We start from the raw sequence: 17,840 nt of genomic DNA on the forward strand, positions 1-17,840 counted from the left end.
ATATGCCTATATCGGCTATATCTCTATATCCTACAACTGTCGTATACAAGACACAACTGTCCGTCAGTGCAACATCTATGATGATGATGATGATGAAGATGATTATAATAATGATAATATGGTATGAATGTGTGATGTGTGCGCGATGGACTTTTTTTTACGAATCATCCCTCACCCCTGCGATGACAAATTGTTTTGAAACCATGCTGGAAAAACTCCAAAAACAAAATAATTGTTTCACCTCTATAATAATAATATTATCGCAGAGCTTATCGTCCCGCGGGATCGACGGTTTCGTATGCCAGTGCACCGATGCCGCCTTACAAGAATTCACGATTTATATTCGTGGAGGTATACCCAATAAGTACATATTATTGTGACAAACGCATTTTTAGGGCTCGTTTATTTATAATAACCCAATCGTTGTACGACTTGTGTTGTTATATATTGTTATTGATGAATATCATTTACGCTGATATGAGCTGTTATTAACTGATAATTTTCGAAACGTTTATTACACGGCGTGCCTCGTTCGTTATAAAGTTTTTTTCGTATTTTTCTATTTTGAAATTATTACTGTGGGCAAAAAAAAATAATATAAAAGAACAACTACCTATATCGCAAGATACAATAGGTATAATCGTAATACTATAGAAATGATAATGGTTGAAATAATAATTTTAGTATGGGAACCAAATTCAGTAATATGTTTTTTATAATATTACAAGTGCGTATGCCATTATACAACTAGGTAAATTTGAGTGTATAGCGGTATAGGGATTGGACATGCACGTGAAATGATCTACTACCGCTTGCAAAGTATACTGTCAAAAGAAACGTAAGAGAGATTTTGCTAAAAAAAACGCGTTTCAGGTATAGATAAAAAATGACTATAGAGTAAAACAAAAAATGTATGTCACCAGTAAATTTATGTCTGTACAACAGAATATTATAGGTAGGTAGGTAGGTAACATGATTCAGTACCGTTTTCGTCTTATGAGTTGTGCCTCATGCATAAGCAGGTCTATGTTTATAAAACATTTCCTTACACAATAATATATCATACAATATACGAAATGTGCGCCGACACGAGAGTATGCAATATATTTATAAGACATAATAATAATAATATTATGTGTAACGTGTAACGACTACGATTAAAAACCTTCTATTAGAATAATAATATAATATTTAGAAATAAAAACGCAAAAATCTTGTTCAGAAACGCATTTTAAGAGGGTTCATAAATTTATGTTGTTGGCTCCGAATACCAAACAAGGGTGACCCGTCTAATAATATTCTAAACATCCCTCCGGACGATTCGCTTCATTTTTGGCTCGGGTGGCGGAATCCCTGGATGTAAGGCGAAGCGCGTGCCGTTGTTCTAACACGTTAAAGTAGACTTACTGAAATTGCCAGCTAAAGTCAACAACAACAACAACAACCGCAATAATAATAGTATAATAATTGTTATTGTAATTAGATCAACAAAGTTGGTTTTTGTTTTCAATAGGTAGTGAATATTTTAAGGTTCTCATAACAAAATAAATGACAGGTGCTATAATATCAGTCATCACGATATACATACATAGTATATTTTCAAGTAAAAACAATCCGTTTAAATTAAATGTTCATAATCTTGAAATTTAACACTATTATCAAGTATATGAACGTATTAAAACTATGATCCTAATCGTCTTTGATACGAGTTTAAACATTTAATTAATTATTTTAAATAATATTATGTTTTATTTTTGAAAGATGCTGTTGGAGTGTTTATTTTTTTTATAAATACATCGAATATAATATTTTACTTGGCATAATCCAAATGGTGCATCAATATACGACGGGAGAATGAAAAAAGAAATATGACGTTATATTATATTAATTTATTTTATTTATTTTTCTCAGAGAATCAAATATAGTAGAAAATATTGTACGTGTGCGTTGAAATGATTGTATCTGTACGAATAGAATCCCACCTTAAACGGTACACTTTGAACATAATAATAATATAGATTGTTTGTATACGACGAGATCGTATTGTCATCGATCTTAATGATAAAAGTGTAAGAATTGTTTGCCTTTCCCTGAAAATGCGTTATTATACCGTTCATCGACAGTGGCAGAATCTTAAATTGTAGGTAATTTGATTATTTGGTAACTGACAGTACTTTAAATAGGTATTAAAAAAATAACACCCTAAATACGATTTTTTAAATTAACGAGTAAAGATTTTTTGAACTTATACCAACCTACTCTTTTTAGATAATATATTATTAAGTTTATAAATTGTGCATAATTGAACCCAGATTTATTAACCAAAATTCAAAAACCATAATAAATAAATAAAATAATAAAAAAATATAGTCTCGTGTTTATTAAAAACGATACCTAACAAAATTAACAACACAGAAATTCTTTTTTAAAAAAAAATTTACCATATTTAATATTTAATATTTTTATAAATATTAATTAGTATAAATGTTAATTATTTTCTTTTCAAGAATGTTGTTTAAATTAATTGCTTTTTATGTGTAATAAATTAATATAATCGTAATTTGCAGTCCAGAAACTGCTATGATGCAACTAAAACGATTTAAATTTATCATCATGATAATGCATATTTATAATCATATAAATTACTAAAAAGATAATCGTATGAAAATTTCATGTCTCTTCTATGAATATCAGGTTTAAATATTAATATCAAAAATTGAATTTTAAAAACTCCTGCCACTGCAATGATGCAACTAAAACAATTTAAATTTGTCATCATGATAATGTTTATTTCCCCCTATTCCATATTATTATGAATTACTAAAATGATAACCGTATGGAAATTGTACGTCTCTTCGATGAATATCAAGTGTAAATATTAGTATCAGAAATTGAATTTATACGTAAAAGCAACAATTTGTGTTGGTCGAACAATGGGTCGTCGGGTCAATCGATTTTTTTTTTTATTAAACAAAATATGCACTTCATGACTAAAATTTGTGATGAGCTCTCCGAAAAGTTTTAACAAACTCAGCACGATGTCTCATAATCAGTTGTCAGTTAAACTATATAAAAACAACTTGGTATCATATCACATACTCTGTAGGTACACGATTTATTTATAATTATCCATGTCGTCATTTTAATACACATTATAGGTAACGACGTACATACTCAATTGTATTACACAACCTTAACAGTTGTGTACGAATTATTGAGATTTGAGCGATAAATTGAGAAAATAATAATTTTTTCTTCCTCGGTGTGATTGAATAACCATTAATTTTGTGTTTTTTTTTTTATTTATTTTGGCAGATAGTGGCGAACTATATCGGAAAAAATCAATCGTTAGAATACGTGTCGGGCATGAGCATCCACTGGGCCGGTGGCAGAACGAGCCCACCACCGGATATACCGGATTGTGGATTTGACAATTCTCTCTGCAAAAGTAATGATTTTCATTCCTACTTTTAGTCTTTCCGAGGGATTTCTCGCACGAAAATAACTGAACGTGTGCTATCCTTACATTCGTGAAAATCATCTTTCGTCAGTATATCGACATAACTTATAACGATTTCTGCTTTATTTTACTTGATAGGTACTATATTTATATTTTACCGTTCCAATTTCACATCAGCACGAAACATTCATGATATTTTTATATTATTATTATTTTTACCCATTTTTCTCACTTCAAAACCATATATAAAGTAATCCACCAAAAAAATGTTCCATATACCTTTTACTTTATATATTACTATTACTATTTTATATATTTATTATATTTCTAGATTTACAATATCCCTCTTTTACCAACATATTTATTCTTTATAATCGTTCTTTTCAATTCCAATGCTCTATTCTAAAATTTGATTTTTCTGTCCAAATTTAAATTAATTTCAATTCGGGTTTAATATAATATGTTCCCGCAAGAATTTATTTAAGTTATATATTATTATTCTTTTATTAGAAACGAGTACAATCAGTTGAAATATTTTACCATATAATGAAGTTTATAATTTTTTTCATTATTAATTGTATTTTTTCTAATTACTTCACCACTGTATAAAGCTTCTATAAACTTTTAATTTTAAATGAATTATTAAACTTTTAAATTACTTTTTCATTATCAAACCGTATTCCATTATAGACTCTTATAGTTGTTAAAATAAGTTATTTTTAAGGATATTTACTTATACTAATATATTTTATAATGTATTAATATATAATTTTGATGTACTATTTATGATCTGGTATTTATTATACTGACATTTTCAAATCACCATAGTCGCCATATCTTACAAATCCATTTTCATGAAAATATTATAATCCTTATTACAGTAATACACAGTAAGTTAAATAACTTAAAACTACTCATTTGAATTTTGATTCTGATACGTCAAAGTTTTCAGAAAAATATTCGCTTTATAATTTAAAATAGAAAAGGGGGTTCTTATTTGAAAAAAGTTTGTATCTCCACAGGACACTTCTTAAATACTATAAAAGTTCTCAAGAATTTTAAATATGGCCTTAAGTAAATTTAATAATTCCAAAAATTAGATTTTGAATTACTTACTGCATTATTGTAGAAAAAAGGGGATGAGCATGCTTGGTGAATTACTTTGTAAATAATATACATATTTTACATAATCATGCAATATTTGTCATTACCATTAGAAACATTAAAATTAATGTTATGTTAATTAATGTTATTATATATTTTTTTTTAGCAATGCCTGGTTATGCGATACTCAGTATAGTCCTCAGTTCAGTTGTAGTGATCCTAGCAATAGCTTCAGCTCTAATATACAGGTAATTTATAAAACACAAAACAATTTATTTTTGTATTTATAAAAACAGATATTTTAATAAAATTCAGCGTACAATAGTAATCATAATTCCTCAATTATTAAAATTTAAAATTCGTTTTGTTTGATCCTATCAAAATTACTAATAACCACTATGATTTAGGTACCTATACGTGTTTATTTAATATAGTTATTTATAGTTCGGTAAAATATTTTCGCGTTGAATATTATTTTCACTGTAGAAACGCTGTAGTTTCCCAAAATGTTTTCATGCTGCGTTTTCCCATCTCATAAAAAGAAAAAAAAATGAAAACACTGAAAATACCGGTTAAACGACCTTATATTTTTTTCTTATTCCTTGGCACGTATCCGGCTGCATTATTAATGGTCTAATCAGGATGCCCTTTCGTTGGAATTCGGGTAGGTATTGTATGCGTGCTTTGAATCATCCTAAGGTATGGTTGACTATTATTTTTCATTTTTACTATTTTTCAACAAAAATGATATCAGTTAAGCAAGGTAAACTTTAATTTTATATATAGAAAAGTTTTGTTGTATCTATACATTTTTCATTTTGGTGATGTCCCTGATTTTTTAAAACTAAGATAATATAAGAACAATATATAATATAATTATGTTTCTTCTTCATTATTTTATTATCGAGTCATTTTATTTTCAACTTACCGTATATTCATTTTTATTGAATGTTCTTTAATTTGAATAATATCGAATTTAAACGTAAATTAGATTGTATTATTGAAAATTGCATTATTTTTTTTTTCAAAAGTATAATTATAACATTTTGAATTTTCCGCTTTATTTATTCTTTGTTTCTGAATTTGATTTATCTAGAATGTTGTTATAATATTATTAGCTTTTAATGAAATGTACTATTTTAACTTAAATCAATATATAAGTGTTGGGAATAAAATAATCGCTTTGGAAAGAACAGTAGAAATTCGCTCATATTATATGCATATAATATACAAATTTTTTAACTGGATATGTTTATGAAGAGAATAAGTAGTGTCAAAAATTCTATAACTACAATGGTATAAATGAACTGGTTGGTATATATGTTTTGTTATCTACTGTTTAGTAATCTGAAAACAGCTCTAAATGTAAAGCTTGAATATACACATTAAAATATGTATTAACTTGCATTATAATATTTTTGTTCATAGTTAGCTATGGATACAATAATATAAGTTTTATAATAAAGTACACCGGCCATGAATTAATGTAAAGTATAATTTGCCAAATCAATGTACATGTAAAAACCACCAACAGCTAAAGTGATGGTGAAAATAATTGCTATATCCTGTTCATCACTGAAATTCTACGTATAACTAACAGAGTTATAGATTGTTTGGGAGACCAAAAAAAAAAAACTTATTTATTTGATTCAGAGAAATTAATATTCAATATTTTCTTTCCTCAGGTTAATAGTAAGAACTTAATGTATTTAGAAAATTATGTAATGTATGTTTATATTATAATTAGATAGGTACCTAACTAATTTATTTTATAGTATTAACTTTAACGTGGTATAACAAAAAATAATAATGAAGATAGTATAACATACATATACTAAAGTCTAAAACACGGCTTGCGCAAAATTATTAAATTTATAAAAAAAAAATACATAATAATTGCATATATCTACAATATTTGTATTAAAACAACATACCTCAATCTCACAGTACAATGTATAATTACTACATTATATTAAAACGTTGAAAATTTCAGAAAACTCTAATGAAAGCTTCCTAAATTCGGAAGAAGTTTTACAGGCTTGAATAATTTAACACGGCCGAAGGCCTTTCAGTTTTCTTCGAGTACCTATATCCTATGCACTTTCTACTGATCGAAAAAAAAAAATAAAATAAAGAAAAAATTGAAAAAGAAGTTTATTCGACCGCACGTCAAGGCACGTCCTATACACCAACTTTTCATTACTAAACATTTATTATTCAGGTAAAGACTCTTATATGGGTTATTTATGTTTACGATACAGTGTCGGAGTTTTTTTTTAGTTTATATCCGATTATATTTCATTGTACTATTGGTAGTGTGCTTCTGCGAATAGTATCAGATCCCTTTCAACGATATAAATAATTCAGAGTTATCTTTAAATTGCTTATACAAATAATACAATTTTTTTTTTAATCTTTAATAATTGAAACTAAACCATTAGGGACAATTCGAAAAAATAAGTTTTTTATCATACTTTCTAGGTAAACGATGTTACAAAATGAGTTGTTATTAGGAATAATAAAATTATTTACGAGTATTATTATAAATTATAATGGATAATATTATTGTATTTGGATAGCAATAAGCTGATTAACCCAATTCCGATATTATATAGTAGGTACAAATTGATTATTTTTATGATATAGTAAATGTTTAAGCATTCTATTGACTGGTATTATTGTATGATATGTTGGAGGATTATATGGAATTTTTATATATTAAAGATTTATTTTAATGGTGTCTGATAAATTAATGGTTGTACGAACGTTTTAGTAGTATTGTTGGAATTTATTTTATTAGTGTTTTAGACCAGTGTTACAGTTAGTGTGGGCCATTTGTGTGTAATTTTACTAAATTCACACCCCATTATATTATATTAAACAATTGGAATTAATGTGTTTTAATGAGTTGTACAACGATAGCACGATTTTTAAATAGAAGAATGTTTGTCTAATGCACTTCAAATAGTTACTAATTATATTTAGAATATGAATATCTGACTGTTCAATGATCAATTCTGTCAATAAATTATTATTCAGAAATTGGTATTAAATCGATAAATCATCAAACAAATATTTGTAACTTTCTAAGATAAAACACATTAGAAGTGTTATTTTTGGTAAACAGTAAAACTTGTGGAATAAAAAATCAAAATTGTACTAATCACTACTAGCTTGTACTGATAAATTATAGTGCTGTAATAATATTAGGTATCCAAAATTAATTGAATAAATTAAACGACACCAAACTGAGTAACAAAAATCGTGGCCTTATTTTATGCATTTTAGTTGGATTAATATCGTTTTCATTACGACAGAATATTTCTATAGTTGAAAGTTATTATTTTCTTGTAGAGCCATAATATTGGATATAAAACAAAGTATATTGAAATCTTATTAAAACACACACAATCAAAATATATCATATTATTATTTATTAAGATATTAAATATTTTATTCTCTTAAAATATTTTTGAATTCTGTTTTATTCCACAATTAATATTTAATCTGAATCAATTCCAAAGTCTTTGCAGTGGTTTTTATATACTACATTTTTACAAATGGTGTTTCAATGTGAAATCGTTGTATTAAATTTACATAAATAATGATAACTTTTATCTAAAAAAAAAAAAATAATAAATAAAGTTGTAACTGTAATGCGGAATAGTGTAAAGTTTCATAATTTTATTATCTGACTACCGTTTGGAGTAACAGAGTCAGTGCGTTAATATCATTAGTAAATACGTGTTGGTACGGATCGCATTCACTAATTTTAATTTTTAATTTACGTAAAAAAATATATTCAACTGAGAATAACCATGGATTGCTTATGAAATGAGTAGACAATAATTAATAATTGTTTGAAATATATAAGTAAATTATAGGTATAATGTAATCTTAAAACAATACATACACCTATAGGTAATAATATTAATGATATAAATGGCTTATAGAGTAAAACACGAAAACACTGAGAACCAATCGTGACACGAGGTCGGTAAAACTAAAAAAAAATTAACGTTTCCTGAATTTTCTAAATCGGGTTTCAAGTCTAATTGCTTTGTAAACGTATTGTTAAGTATTCAAATAAGCCGTGCATACGTGTTGTTCTATCGTTTGAGAAAATGTGTCGTGAAAATGTAAAATCTTTGTAGAGTCAGAGGCAGATATAAATTATATCATTAAGGACTGAAAATAGTGTCTACAAACTCCAACGAACGAGGCTAGTTTCAACATTGAAAATAATAAAACATGGTTGTTGTAACTTAAATGAGTACGTACTCGTCGAGTGAACAAGAAATAAAGCCAAAACCATTGATTGGCTGTGTCATATTTAAAAAAAATATATTCAAAAAGTAGTCTATGCTTTTGTTTTAATGGATGTCAAACACAGCGGCCTACTGATATTTCAAATAATAAGTCCAACGACTATAGGTAACGATATTATACAAACCAAGAACAAAATATTAACCTTTTACTATCGGATCAGATATTTTGTTCCTTATAATTAATTATGAGTTATGTTTAAAGGGATATTCAAATATTTTATACAGATACAATAATATGCAGTTTTTAATTAAATAGTATGAAGAAAGAAAATACGTTAATATGTTCAAAATAACTGTCAATAAAATTTTATTTTAACCCATATTAAATGTAGATCATCAAAAAAATTGATTGATCAAAACATTACAGCTGATAATTTAGAAACTTTAAATTAAAATAGCGAGTATTGTGAAACATTTTTAATAATATATTGTATTATATTACAAGGACGTAATTTATTGAAATATTTAAATTCTGTTATTTTTCGTCAATGTTTGATGGAAAATAACTGTTTAAATACTTAATAGTTTCAGTGAAATGATCATGAAACAAGTAGAGATTTTAAATGCAGAACTCATAAATAGCAGATGTTGTAGCTTGTGAAGAATTATTATTGACAACTAAAAATAGAGTCATGGCATATTGAATTTTAGTTTAAAGTCTTATAATAGTCAAGCAAACGTGTTTTAATATGATGGTTTTAAAGTTTTAACATTTTGAATGTTGAATCGTTATTATTATTATTTTTTTTTTTTTTAATTATTATGAAAGACATATTAATTATTTTAACAATTTCATATTAATCTGGGGATCAAATAAATACTGTTAAATCATTTGTATTATTTAATAAATCTGTTTTTTTTAAATTGAAGGAAAGCCAAATATGTAATTTTCTTAATTGGAAAGATCTAAATTGATTGAAAAATCCATAATCTATATATACTAACAGGAGGTATTATGTTAAAGGTTTAAAGGACTTTATTAGTTACTGGAATTTGATTGTCTCTTTAATTATAAGATACCATGAAGGACTTTACCTTTAATACCATTCAAACTATCTACTGTTAGATAGTTGGTTAGTTGGATCTACTAACCAAGACTGTTTGAAATTATTGAACTTAAAATCCGTAGTCTTCTAATTTTTCTTATTCCCAGATGAAGTATTATTGTCAGTAGCTCTAAACAATTACATATTATGAAGCCTATCTTGATAAATTTGACTCGATATTTGCATGAAAATGCTTTTCAAACTAGCTTTTTGGTTATGTTCTTTATAGTTTACATACAATAATATAGAGAATAAATATAGGTATTCTGTTACATGTTTGTATTCAATTTTTTTTTGAATGTTTTATTATTAATTATTGTTTTGTCTTTTTTTGTTTTATTTTATAGATTAAAATGATATTATGGATTTTAATCATACTTTGTTCAATGAGAATTAGCATTTCAAATGTATATTTACCGTACAAAAATATTAGTATTCAACTTTATATTTTGTTTATTTGATGTTGAAACTAGTCTACACTTAAAGTAATAATCTATGCAATTTTTAAAATAAATTATTAAATGATCCGAAATTTAAGCAATTTTTAACTGAACATCCTGCAAATAACCGATAACCATTGAACCATGTTTATTTTATTTTTATTTTAAACTATAAAATTTTTTTTATCGTGTCACTCATATTCCTTAGAGATTTAAAACACAAAAAGGTATATATTATGAAAGTATTTTGCTTCAAAAACAGTAATGTGAAAGTAAAAAAGTTGAGTAGAGTAAAAAATGTTATTGACTTTATACGCCTGACATCGCATGTATAAAATATTTCAATATTTGTACGATTCATGTAAACGTATTAATCGCAATACTCCTCAGAATTATTTTGTAAATTGCCTAAACTGTATTATTATTGCCTACGTAATGTTCCTCAACTAAAATTACGTTTATACCTATTGGGAATTAAAAAAAATAAAATACAGAGTAGGTACAAAAGAAGTGCGTGTTATGAGTACGCGCGGATGAAGTGAAACTTTTTTCAATATTAGGTTTGTATTGGAATAAAATAAAATAGTAAAATTTTCAATTGAAATTTATTAGTTTATTATACTTTTATTATTATATAAAGATAATAAAACAAAGGGAAATTTAATTTAAAACTATCAGACTTGTTGTATGAACAACTATTGCGCGGTGGTACGATTATGACCCCATCGACCTATAAATTATAACTTCAAATAAATAAAAATGTGATCATAATTTTATTCCAATAATTCACAACTGCAGGTATACCGATAATACAACGATTGGCAGTCACGGCAACACAATATTTTTCTTTTGCCGACGGCTGTAAACAACGTGTTTCGTATATAACCAGGCAATATATTGAAACCGTGATTGAAATTTATTGTGCAGGGTGACCATTTCAAAATTCGTTATCCCGTTTATCACCACAGAAAGTAATTAACGAAATGTATGATACCTAGGTCATCTATATTTAGGTATATGGTTGTTGTATGTATATCATGAAGACTAGAATATTAATTCTATACACTGTTCCAAATAAGAAGCCACCAGGTTTCCACGGGAAAAATCTGTTTTGCTACGTAAATCCAGTGTCTTCTTATTTGGTACAGGCCGGTATTATAGTATTGGTACTCGCCGCGGAATAAGAACGTACCTCGTCGCGCCGGCGGCAGACCGGTTCCATCAAGATGATGACGAAGGAAACAGAGAATAAAATATTTTATTTTTTTTGTATTTGTATTATTTGTTTTAAGTTTTTAATGTTTTTTATTTGGTTTGAATAAACAAATTATTGGTTTATAAAATATTTAAAGTATTTTCAGTAAATTAATTTTTAATTCAAAAAAACGCGGCAATTAGTTTAATTACGTTATGGACCACTGAGGCGAAACGGCCGCTAGGTTCATGACGGGCAGGGGCCACTTTTCATGTCGCGGACTATAGTTGTACTCTCCGTAAAACAGTTTCACTTCAATAATAATGAATAATTATTACAATATAATAATAATAAACATAATATATTATCAAACGTAAGAATAAAATAATGTACGCGTCTCACATTAGGTATGAAAAATACATATTTTATAGCAGTAGATGTTTAGTTTTTTCTTTTGTTTTCTTTAAGTGTTAAAGCCCCGGTATCCGAACCATTGGCTTGTATATTTATAAATATGATAGATATATTTTTATTTTTGTATTTCATAATTAAACTTAAACTAACTTGTATAGGTTTATACGTTTGGTAAAGAATAGTACTTTTATTATGGTATCTTCGTCGGGGCCAATGGATTGTTTGCAAGTAGGTACCTATGTCATAATAATATGTTCGCCCGGTTTCTTATGTGTCTCTGCATTCCGACATGTACCCATGACCTTATGGCTTATACTAATAGACAGAGCATGTGCTTAGTTCTATAGGGCCCACGTGAGAATCGGGTGATTGGTTATTGAGTTTATTATAAATTGAGATTTTTTAAAAAATATGCATTTTTAATTTTGTGTTTTAATAGTATATTGTATAAATATGCGAATAAACATATTTTATGTTGTCAGAAATGACAACACTGCTAAGACGACGGCTATGGCCGCTCCATCCAAACCCGCCAACCTGTAATGCTCCGTCTATATGTATAAGGTCTATGCATGCATCTATTCCTGAAACAAAGTAATCATGAAAACGATTTGGTTCATATTTTTAATACTAACGAAAATGTATGAATACTATACAACAGTTATACTTGTGAATAGTTTGCAAACGTAAATCATGAATACATATGCGTGTCTATGATTTATCCGAAAACTTTTCGAAAACCGCGTTTAAACTTTTAATAATTATTACAGAAGCGTAAAACATACTTTATACTTCTCATATAATTGTATTGTAAATGTTCGTTTGTATTTTGTTTAACTCGACTTATTGAAGGCAGTGTTTTATACTAAATTGTGAAACTTATTGAACCTAGAAATGTATACGACTCACGGATACGATCATTAGTAATCGATAGGTGACGATATGTCTTCGACGCTGCGGTAAGAAGTAAAATAGTGAAACACAGTGTAAATTAATGTATACTTATAGTTTATATTACTGACATTATTGTTACACAATAAAATTCTTGAACCATTAAAAATTAAAAAATAGAAAAAATACTCTTGTGAACAAATGTCATATAAAAGTTTGGAGCTAAAAAAAAAAACTCGGATTAATGTTTAAAATTGCGGATGAGTTGGTGTTTTTGTAACCAAATGGCAAATCATAAACTTTTATTGTGATAGGTGTTGAGGACTTTTAAGCACAGTTCTAGAAAGTTTTACGTGGTCGTGGCGTACTCTATTGCCTTCATATTATGACTGTGAAATGCACATGCACAATATTATGAAAGTAATAAATCTTTAGTTGACTATACCATTTATGAAATATATACAACTGTCGTTGCGGCCATACAATTAATTAATTGCTATTGTTTACTTATTATTTATTTAAGAGTGATAAAACTAATAATATATTTTATAATTTAAAGTAAAATTAATTTAGTTTCTCTAATTTATTACCTCTGTGTGATATTTTTTTTTTACGTTTTTAACAACAGTTTCCTAATATTTATTACGTTTCAATTGTGTTGGAATTTGCTTGAAATAATGGTTTGATTCATATAGTCAAATCAATATTTAAAATAATATGTTCATATTATTTATCCGTTTGCAATGCATAATACAACCCTATGCAGGGGTGGATTTACCCATAGGCCACCAAAGCACGTGTCTAGGGCGCATTTTTTAGTTAATTTTTACTTTTTAGTTTTTCGTAATTTCATAATTATATTTACCTAAATTTATATTTTATATTAATTTTTTTTTTGTATACAACTTGCAATTTTACAACTGGAGAATGGCTCACGAAATTACGTCCCAGTAACGTTTTAATTTATAAGCTATAATAACCTTGCCGTTTGAGTTTAATCCTGCGACCTGCGCGCGCTGCGCCGCGGCGCCACCACTAGAGGTTCGACATCGACACTCAACGAGGCAGTTGCCTATGTTAATGCATGGTAGGTGGTATACGGGTATAAGGGGTATACGGCTTAAACACATACAATATTGTGAATGGCGCATGCGCAAAACGCAAGCCAAGGCAGTCAAATATACTGCCTCGGGCCACCGGGTATATTGTATATAGCTGCTCTACTAGCTAGGTGGAGGACAGCTCGCACAGAGCTTAGCAAGTAAATTATTTGATATAAACGGGAATGACTCAACTAACCCTGCACCCGGCACCACAATAAGTGTGCGCAGGCGCGCGGCCACCAAACTATACTTTTTATAGTCTGTTCTTAGAATACTGGAATTAATTATGGAAATCAGATGTCTTGATAAAGTAATTAATAATAATAAACATTGTGACGACGCGCGACGCTGGCACTGCCGTCCGTCTCCTGCATATGTGTACAAATGTACATATTATGCAAAATTGCATTAATGTTTATTCGTTTAGTTGGTTTGTATAAATATAAAAATACCTAAACACAATTTTTATAGTTTTGTTTTATTTCACGGAACATTAACCCCCCCCCCCCCCCTATTATACCAGAAATACTACTTGTTATACCATGGTATTTGCAATATACATATTCGTCGAGGGGTGGGGAGGGGAGGGTGGTTGTCAATCTCTCCCTTAGCATTTTTTCACTATATTAAAACGTAATATATGGATAAATGAATCATAGCATACAGCGTATGGTACATGATATATATAAATATTATATACATACATTTACTGATATACATGATAATTGAGTATCTACAATAATTAATATTTGCATTGCATTAAAAGTGGTAATTTATGAACAATTCTAAAAAAAATATCTACCTATCGTAGTTATTAAATAAAACATTATAATGGCGAACACTGAAAAATCGTGAACGGCGTATACTCCGACAAACTAGTGGGAATTTACACACAGCGTATTATATTAGATGAACTCTATTTGTCAGCGATAAATGTCAGTAAATTTGTTCCCGCAACTACCGTTTACTCAAACACATGTGTATATAATGAAATACACGTGAAATACTGAAATTCAACTACTCCTGTAGTTGTAAGCTCGTATAAACATCTATTAAATAGAGAAAATTAAAGGTGAATTTCAACCTATATATTTTTAAAATCCACTCAATTTCGTACAAACCTTGTCAAAAGTGTTTTCACAAGTTTGGTGTATATTTTATTATTATTAATTTATATCTTATATAGTACGGTAAAATATATAATTGTATACCGAGAAACTGTGTATACGTAACGGAATATATTTATTGTATGTTTTATATTGGTCAAAACATTCTCTTTTGGAATAGAGTATATAATATATTATTATCTGATTAATTGTCTAAAGCATTATTTAAATAATGTATTGTGGGCTCGTTGTTCTATGATAAGACATGCATTCTATATAATAATATATACTCGTAATATTATATAGGTAGTGAATATGAGATTTCTATTCCATCGTTATTTATAAAACGATATATTCCCAAGAAACAATTTACGAATATAAACTTTGAGTGCTGTATATGCTTAAATTAATATTCTTTCTCTTTCTGAGGTTTATAACACACGTGTTTTTTATATTTTTTGATTACATATTCAGACATAGTGCGGTGTAATGGTAAATGTAACTAAAACTTAAAAGTATAAATTATTTTATGGTTGAGTATATTTTTTTGCTTACCTGGTTTGTTTAATATGCATTTTTATTTATGTTAAACTAGACAGTTATGAAATAATAATATCTCAGAAAATAAAAATAACTTAATAAAAGTAATAGGTTATATTAAATAAAACAAAATCGATATTTGACATAAAATGTTATTCATTATATATATTTTATACTCAATATAACTAAAAAGTTCGCAGTTTTTAGTAAAATTTATTTTCTAAAAACGGCTTTTCCAGTTTCGAAAATTTGGTTAATTTCAATTGGTTTTTAATTGTGAAAACAAAACATTCAGCAGTATTTCTATCGCTTTTAAATAAGATTTTATTTTTTTGTTCTTAGATTATGATTAAGAAGGTTAAACAAATAATCAAATATTTCACAAACTAATGTTATATGTTTTAAACCTTGCTTTTGTTTGTGAAAAATTCTAGAATATTAATTTTCAATATTATTGGTACGGTTACTAGGTATATTAACTATTGTTGTAGTTGCCTACAACTATTTTTAAGCTTCTATATACAATTTACTTAGATTTTAATTGATTTACATATACATAATATATTGTACATTTTTATAAGTTTAGTGCCTATAAATAATCATATAAATGCTAATATTTTTTTTTCAGACATTATAAACTTGAAGCTGAAATTGCGTCTATGACGTGGAAAGTCAATTACAACGACATCATAAGAGTGCCGCAGGAAAAATGGAGAACGAGCATGGCAAGTCTCATTAGAAGAAACAGCCAAAGGGTAAACGACACAATCATTACATTTTGTTGTGCTTTGCAGCAAAAGAAAATTATATACAGAGTGAAATTCGTTATCAATGTCCGTTTTTGTTTCCGCCGTTTAATATTTTCCGTGGCGTTTCCGTGGATCCACTTTTACGATACCCTTGCCAAATCGAAGACGACGATAATGATAATGATGATAATGATGATTATAATAACAATAATAATAATAATACTTATAATCACAAATATATAACCATACTATTATAGTAGCCGACCTTATTAGGTGAAATAGTCTTCCATATGATAAGTGGTATTCTTTGTAAATAAACCTTATCAGTATAAATATTAAATTATAATAATTATAATACGTTTTGGTTTTAATGAATTATGCTTTTAATATTCATGCAGTTATGCATAGTAATTAGTAAGAAGTACCTAACTACTACTACAACTTTCTTTGTATTACTTAAAATACTTCTTTTAAAATTTGCAATCGATCAAAAAAGTTACAACTTGAATTAAGACTTTACTAGTGTTTGACTAAAATATGATAGCAAAAAAAAAATTTTCTTATACCTACCTAATATTACTAGTGGTCGTTTTTTCGTATTGTACGCCTAATATGGTACTTATTCTTACAAAATTTTTTTATTATCAATGTTTTTAAATCATAATCAAAATTAACTGTAAATAAACCCATACATAAATACCTACACAATAATATAATAATATTAAGGTAAATAAATGAATGGTAATTTACGTACGAATGATTAAAATTTTTAATGATTTATTTAGATTTTGAAATTATAAAAAAATATACAAATTAAAAATTAAACTAATTAGCATTATTTCCTATTGATTATAATAAAGAATAGTTTTGTTAAATTATGTCGTTTACTGGTAGGGTTTAATAAGTCAGAAAAAAAACTGTTTTCAATAACAAAGAACACTCAAAACCTTTTTAACAATTAATGTTATTAACGTAAATTCATGAGGTCGGTCCAACGATTTCACTTTTATGTACAATGTACATTAATAATGTCAAGACAGCCATCTAGTATATTTATATATCTGTTATATTTTTATATATATATGGTTATAATAATATTAACAATAATAATAATAATAACAATAATTAAGATAATCTATAAAATTTATAATCGTCTTATTACATTTGGATTTTGATCGCAAAAATAAATCTCATAATCAACCGTCGCGTAACCTATAACGTAATAACTAAACCCTTTTACTGATATTAATCATATTTTAAATTATTGAATGATAAAATAGAAAAAGGTGGATAAGTGGATGTCGTTCTGATGTACAGTAGGTTACAAGTGTGTCACTGTATAATGGATGGTAATCAATTTGAATTCAATGGTATAATTACATTGTATAGGAAAAACTATTCTGAGCGGTGACGGTTCGTCAGTGTGTATATTTTATATTATATTTATATTGTTATTATAGTTTA

General features: G+C 27.3%; 1 protein-coding gene across 1 annotated transcript in view; it reads left to right on the plus strand.

Annotated features, from left to right (window-relative positions):
* The window catches only part of LOC132945825 (atrial natriuretic peptide receptor 1-like), a 340,723-nt gene that overhangs the window by 144,094 nt on the left and 178,789 nt on the right, over positions 1–17,840 (plus strand). Inside the window, 3 exon segments of the mRNA XM_061015608.1 lie at positions 3,316–3,448; positions 4,731–4,812; positions 16,256–16,382. Coding sequence (XP_060871591.1) covers positions 3,316–3,448; positions 4,731–4,812; positions 16,256–16,382 — 342 coding nt within the window.

This window comes from Metopolophium dirhodum, chromosome 5 (genome assembly GCF_019925205.1).
Source record: "Metopolophium dirhodum isolate CAU chromosome 5, ASM1992520v1, whole genome shotgun sequence".
Classification (NCBI taxonomy): Eukaryota; Metazoa; Arthropoda; class Insecta; order Hemiptera; family Aphididae; genus Metopolophium; species Metopolophium dirhodum.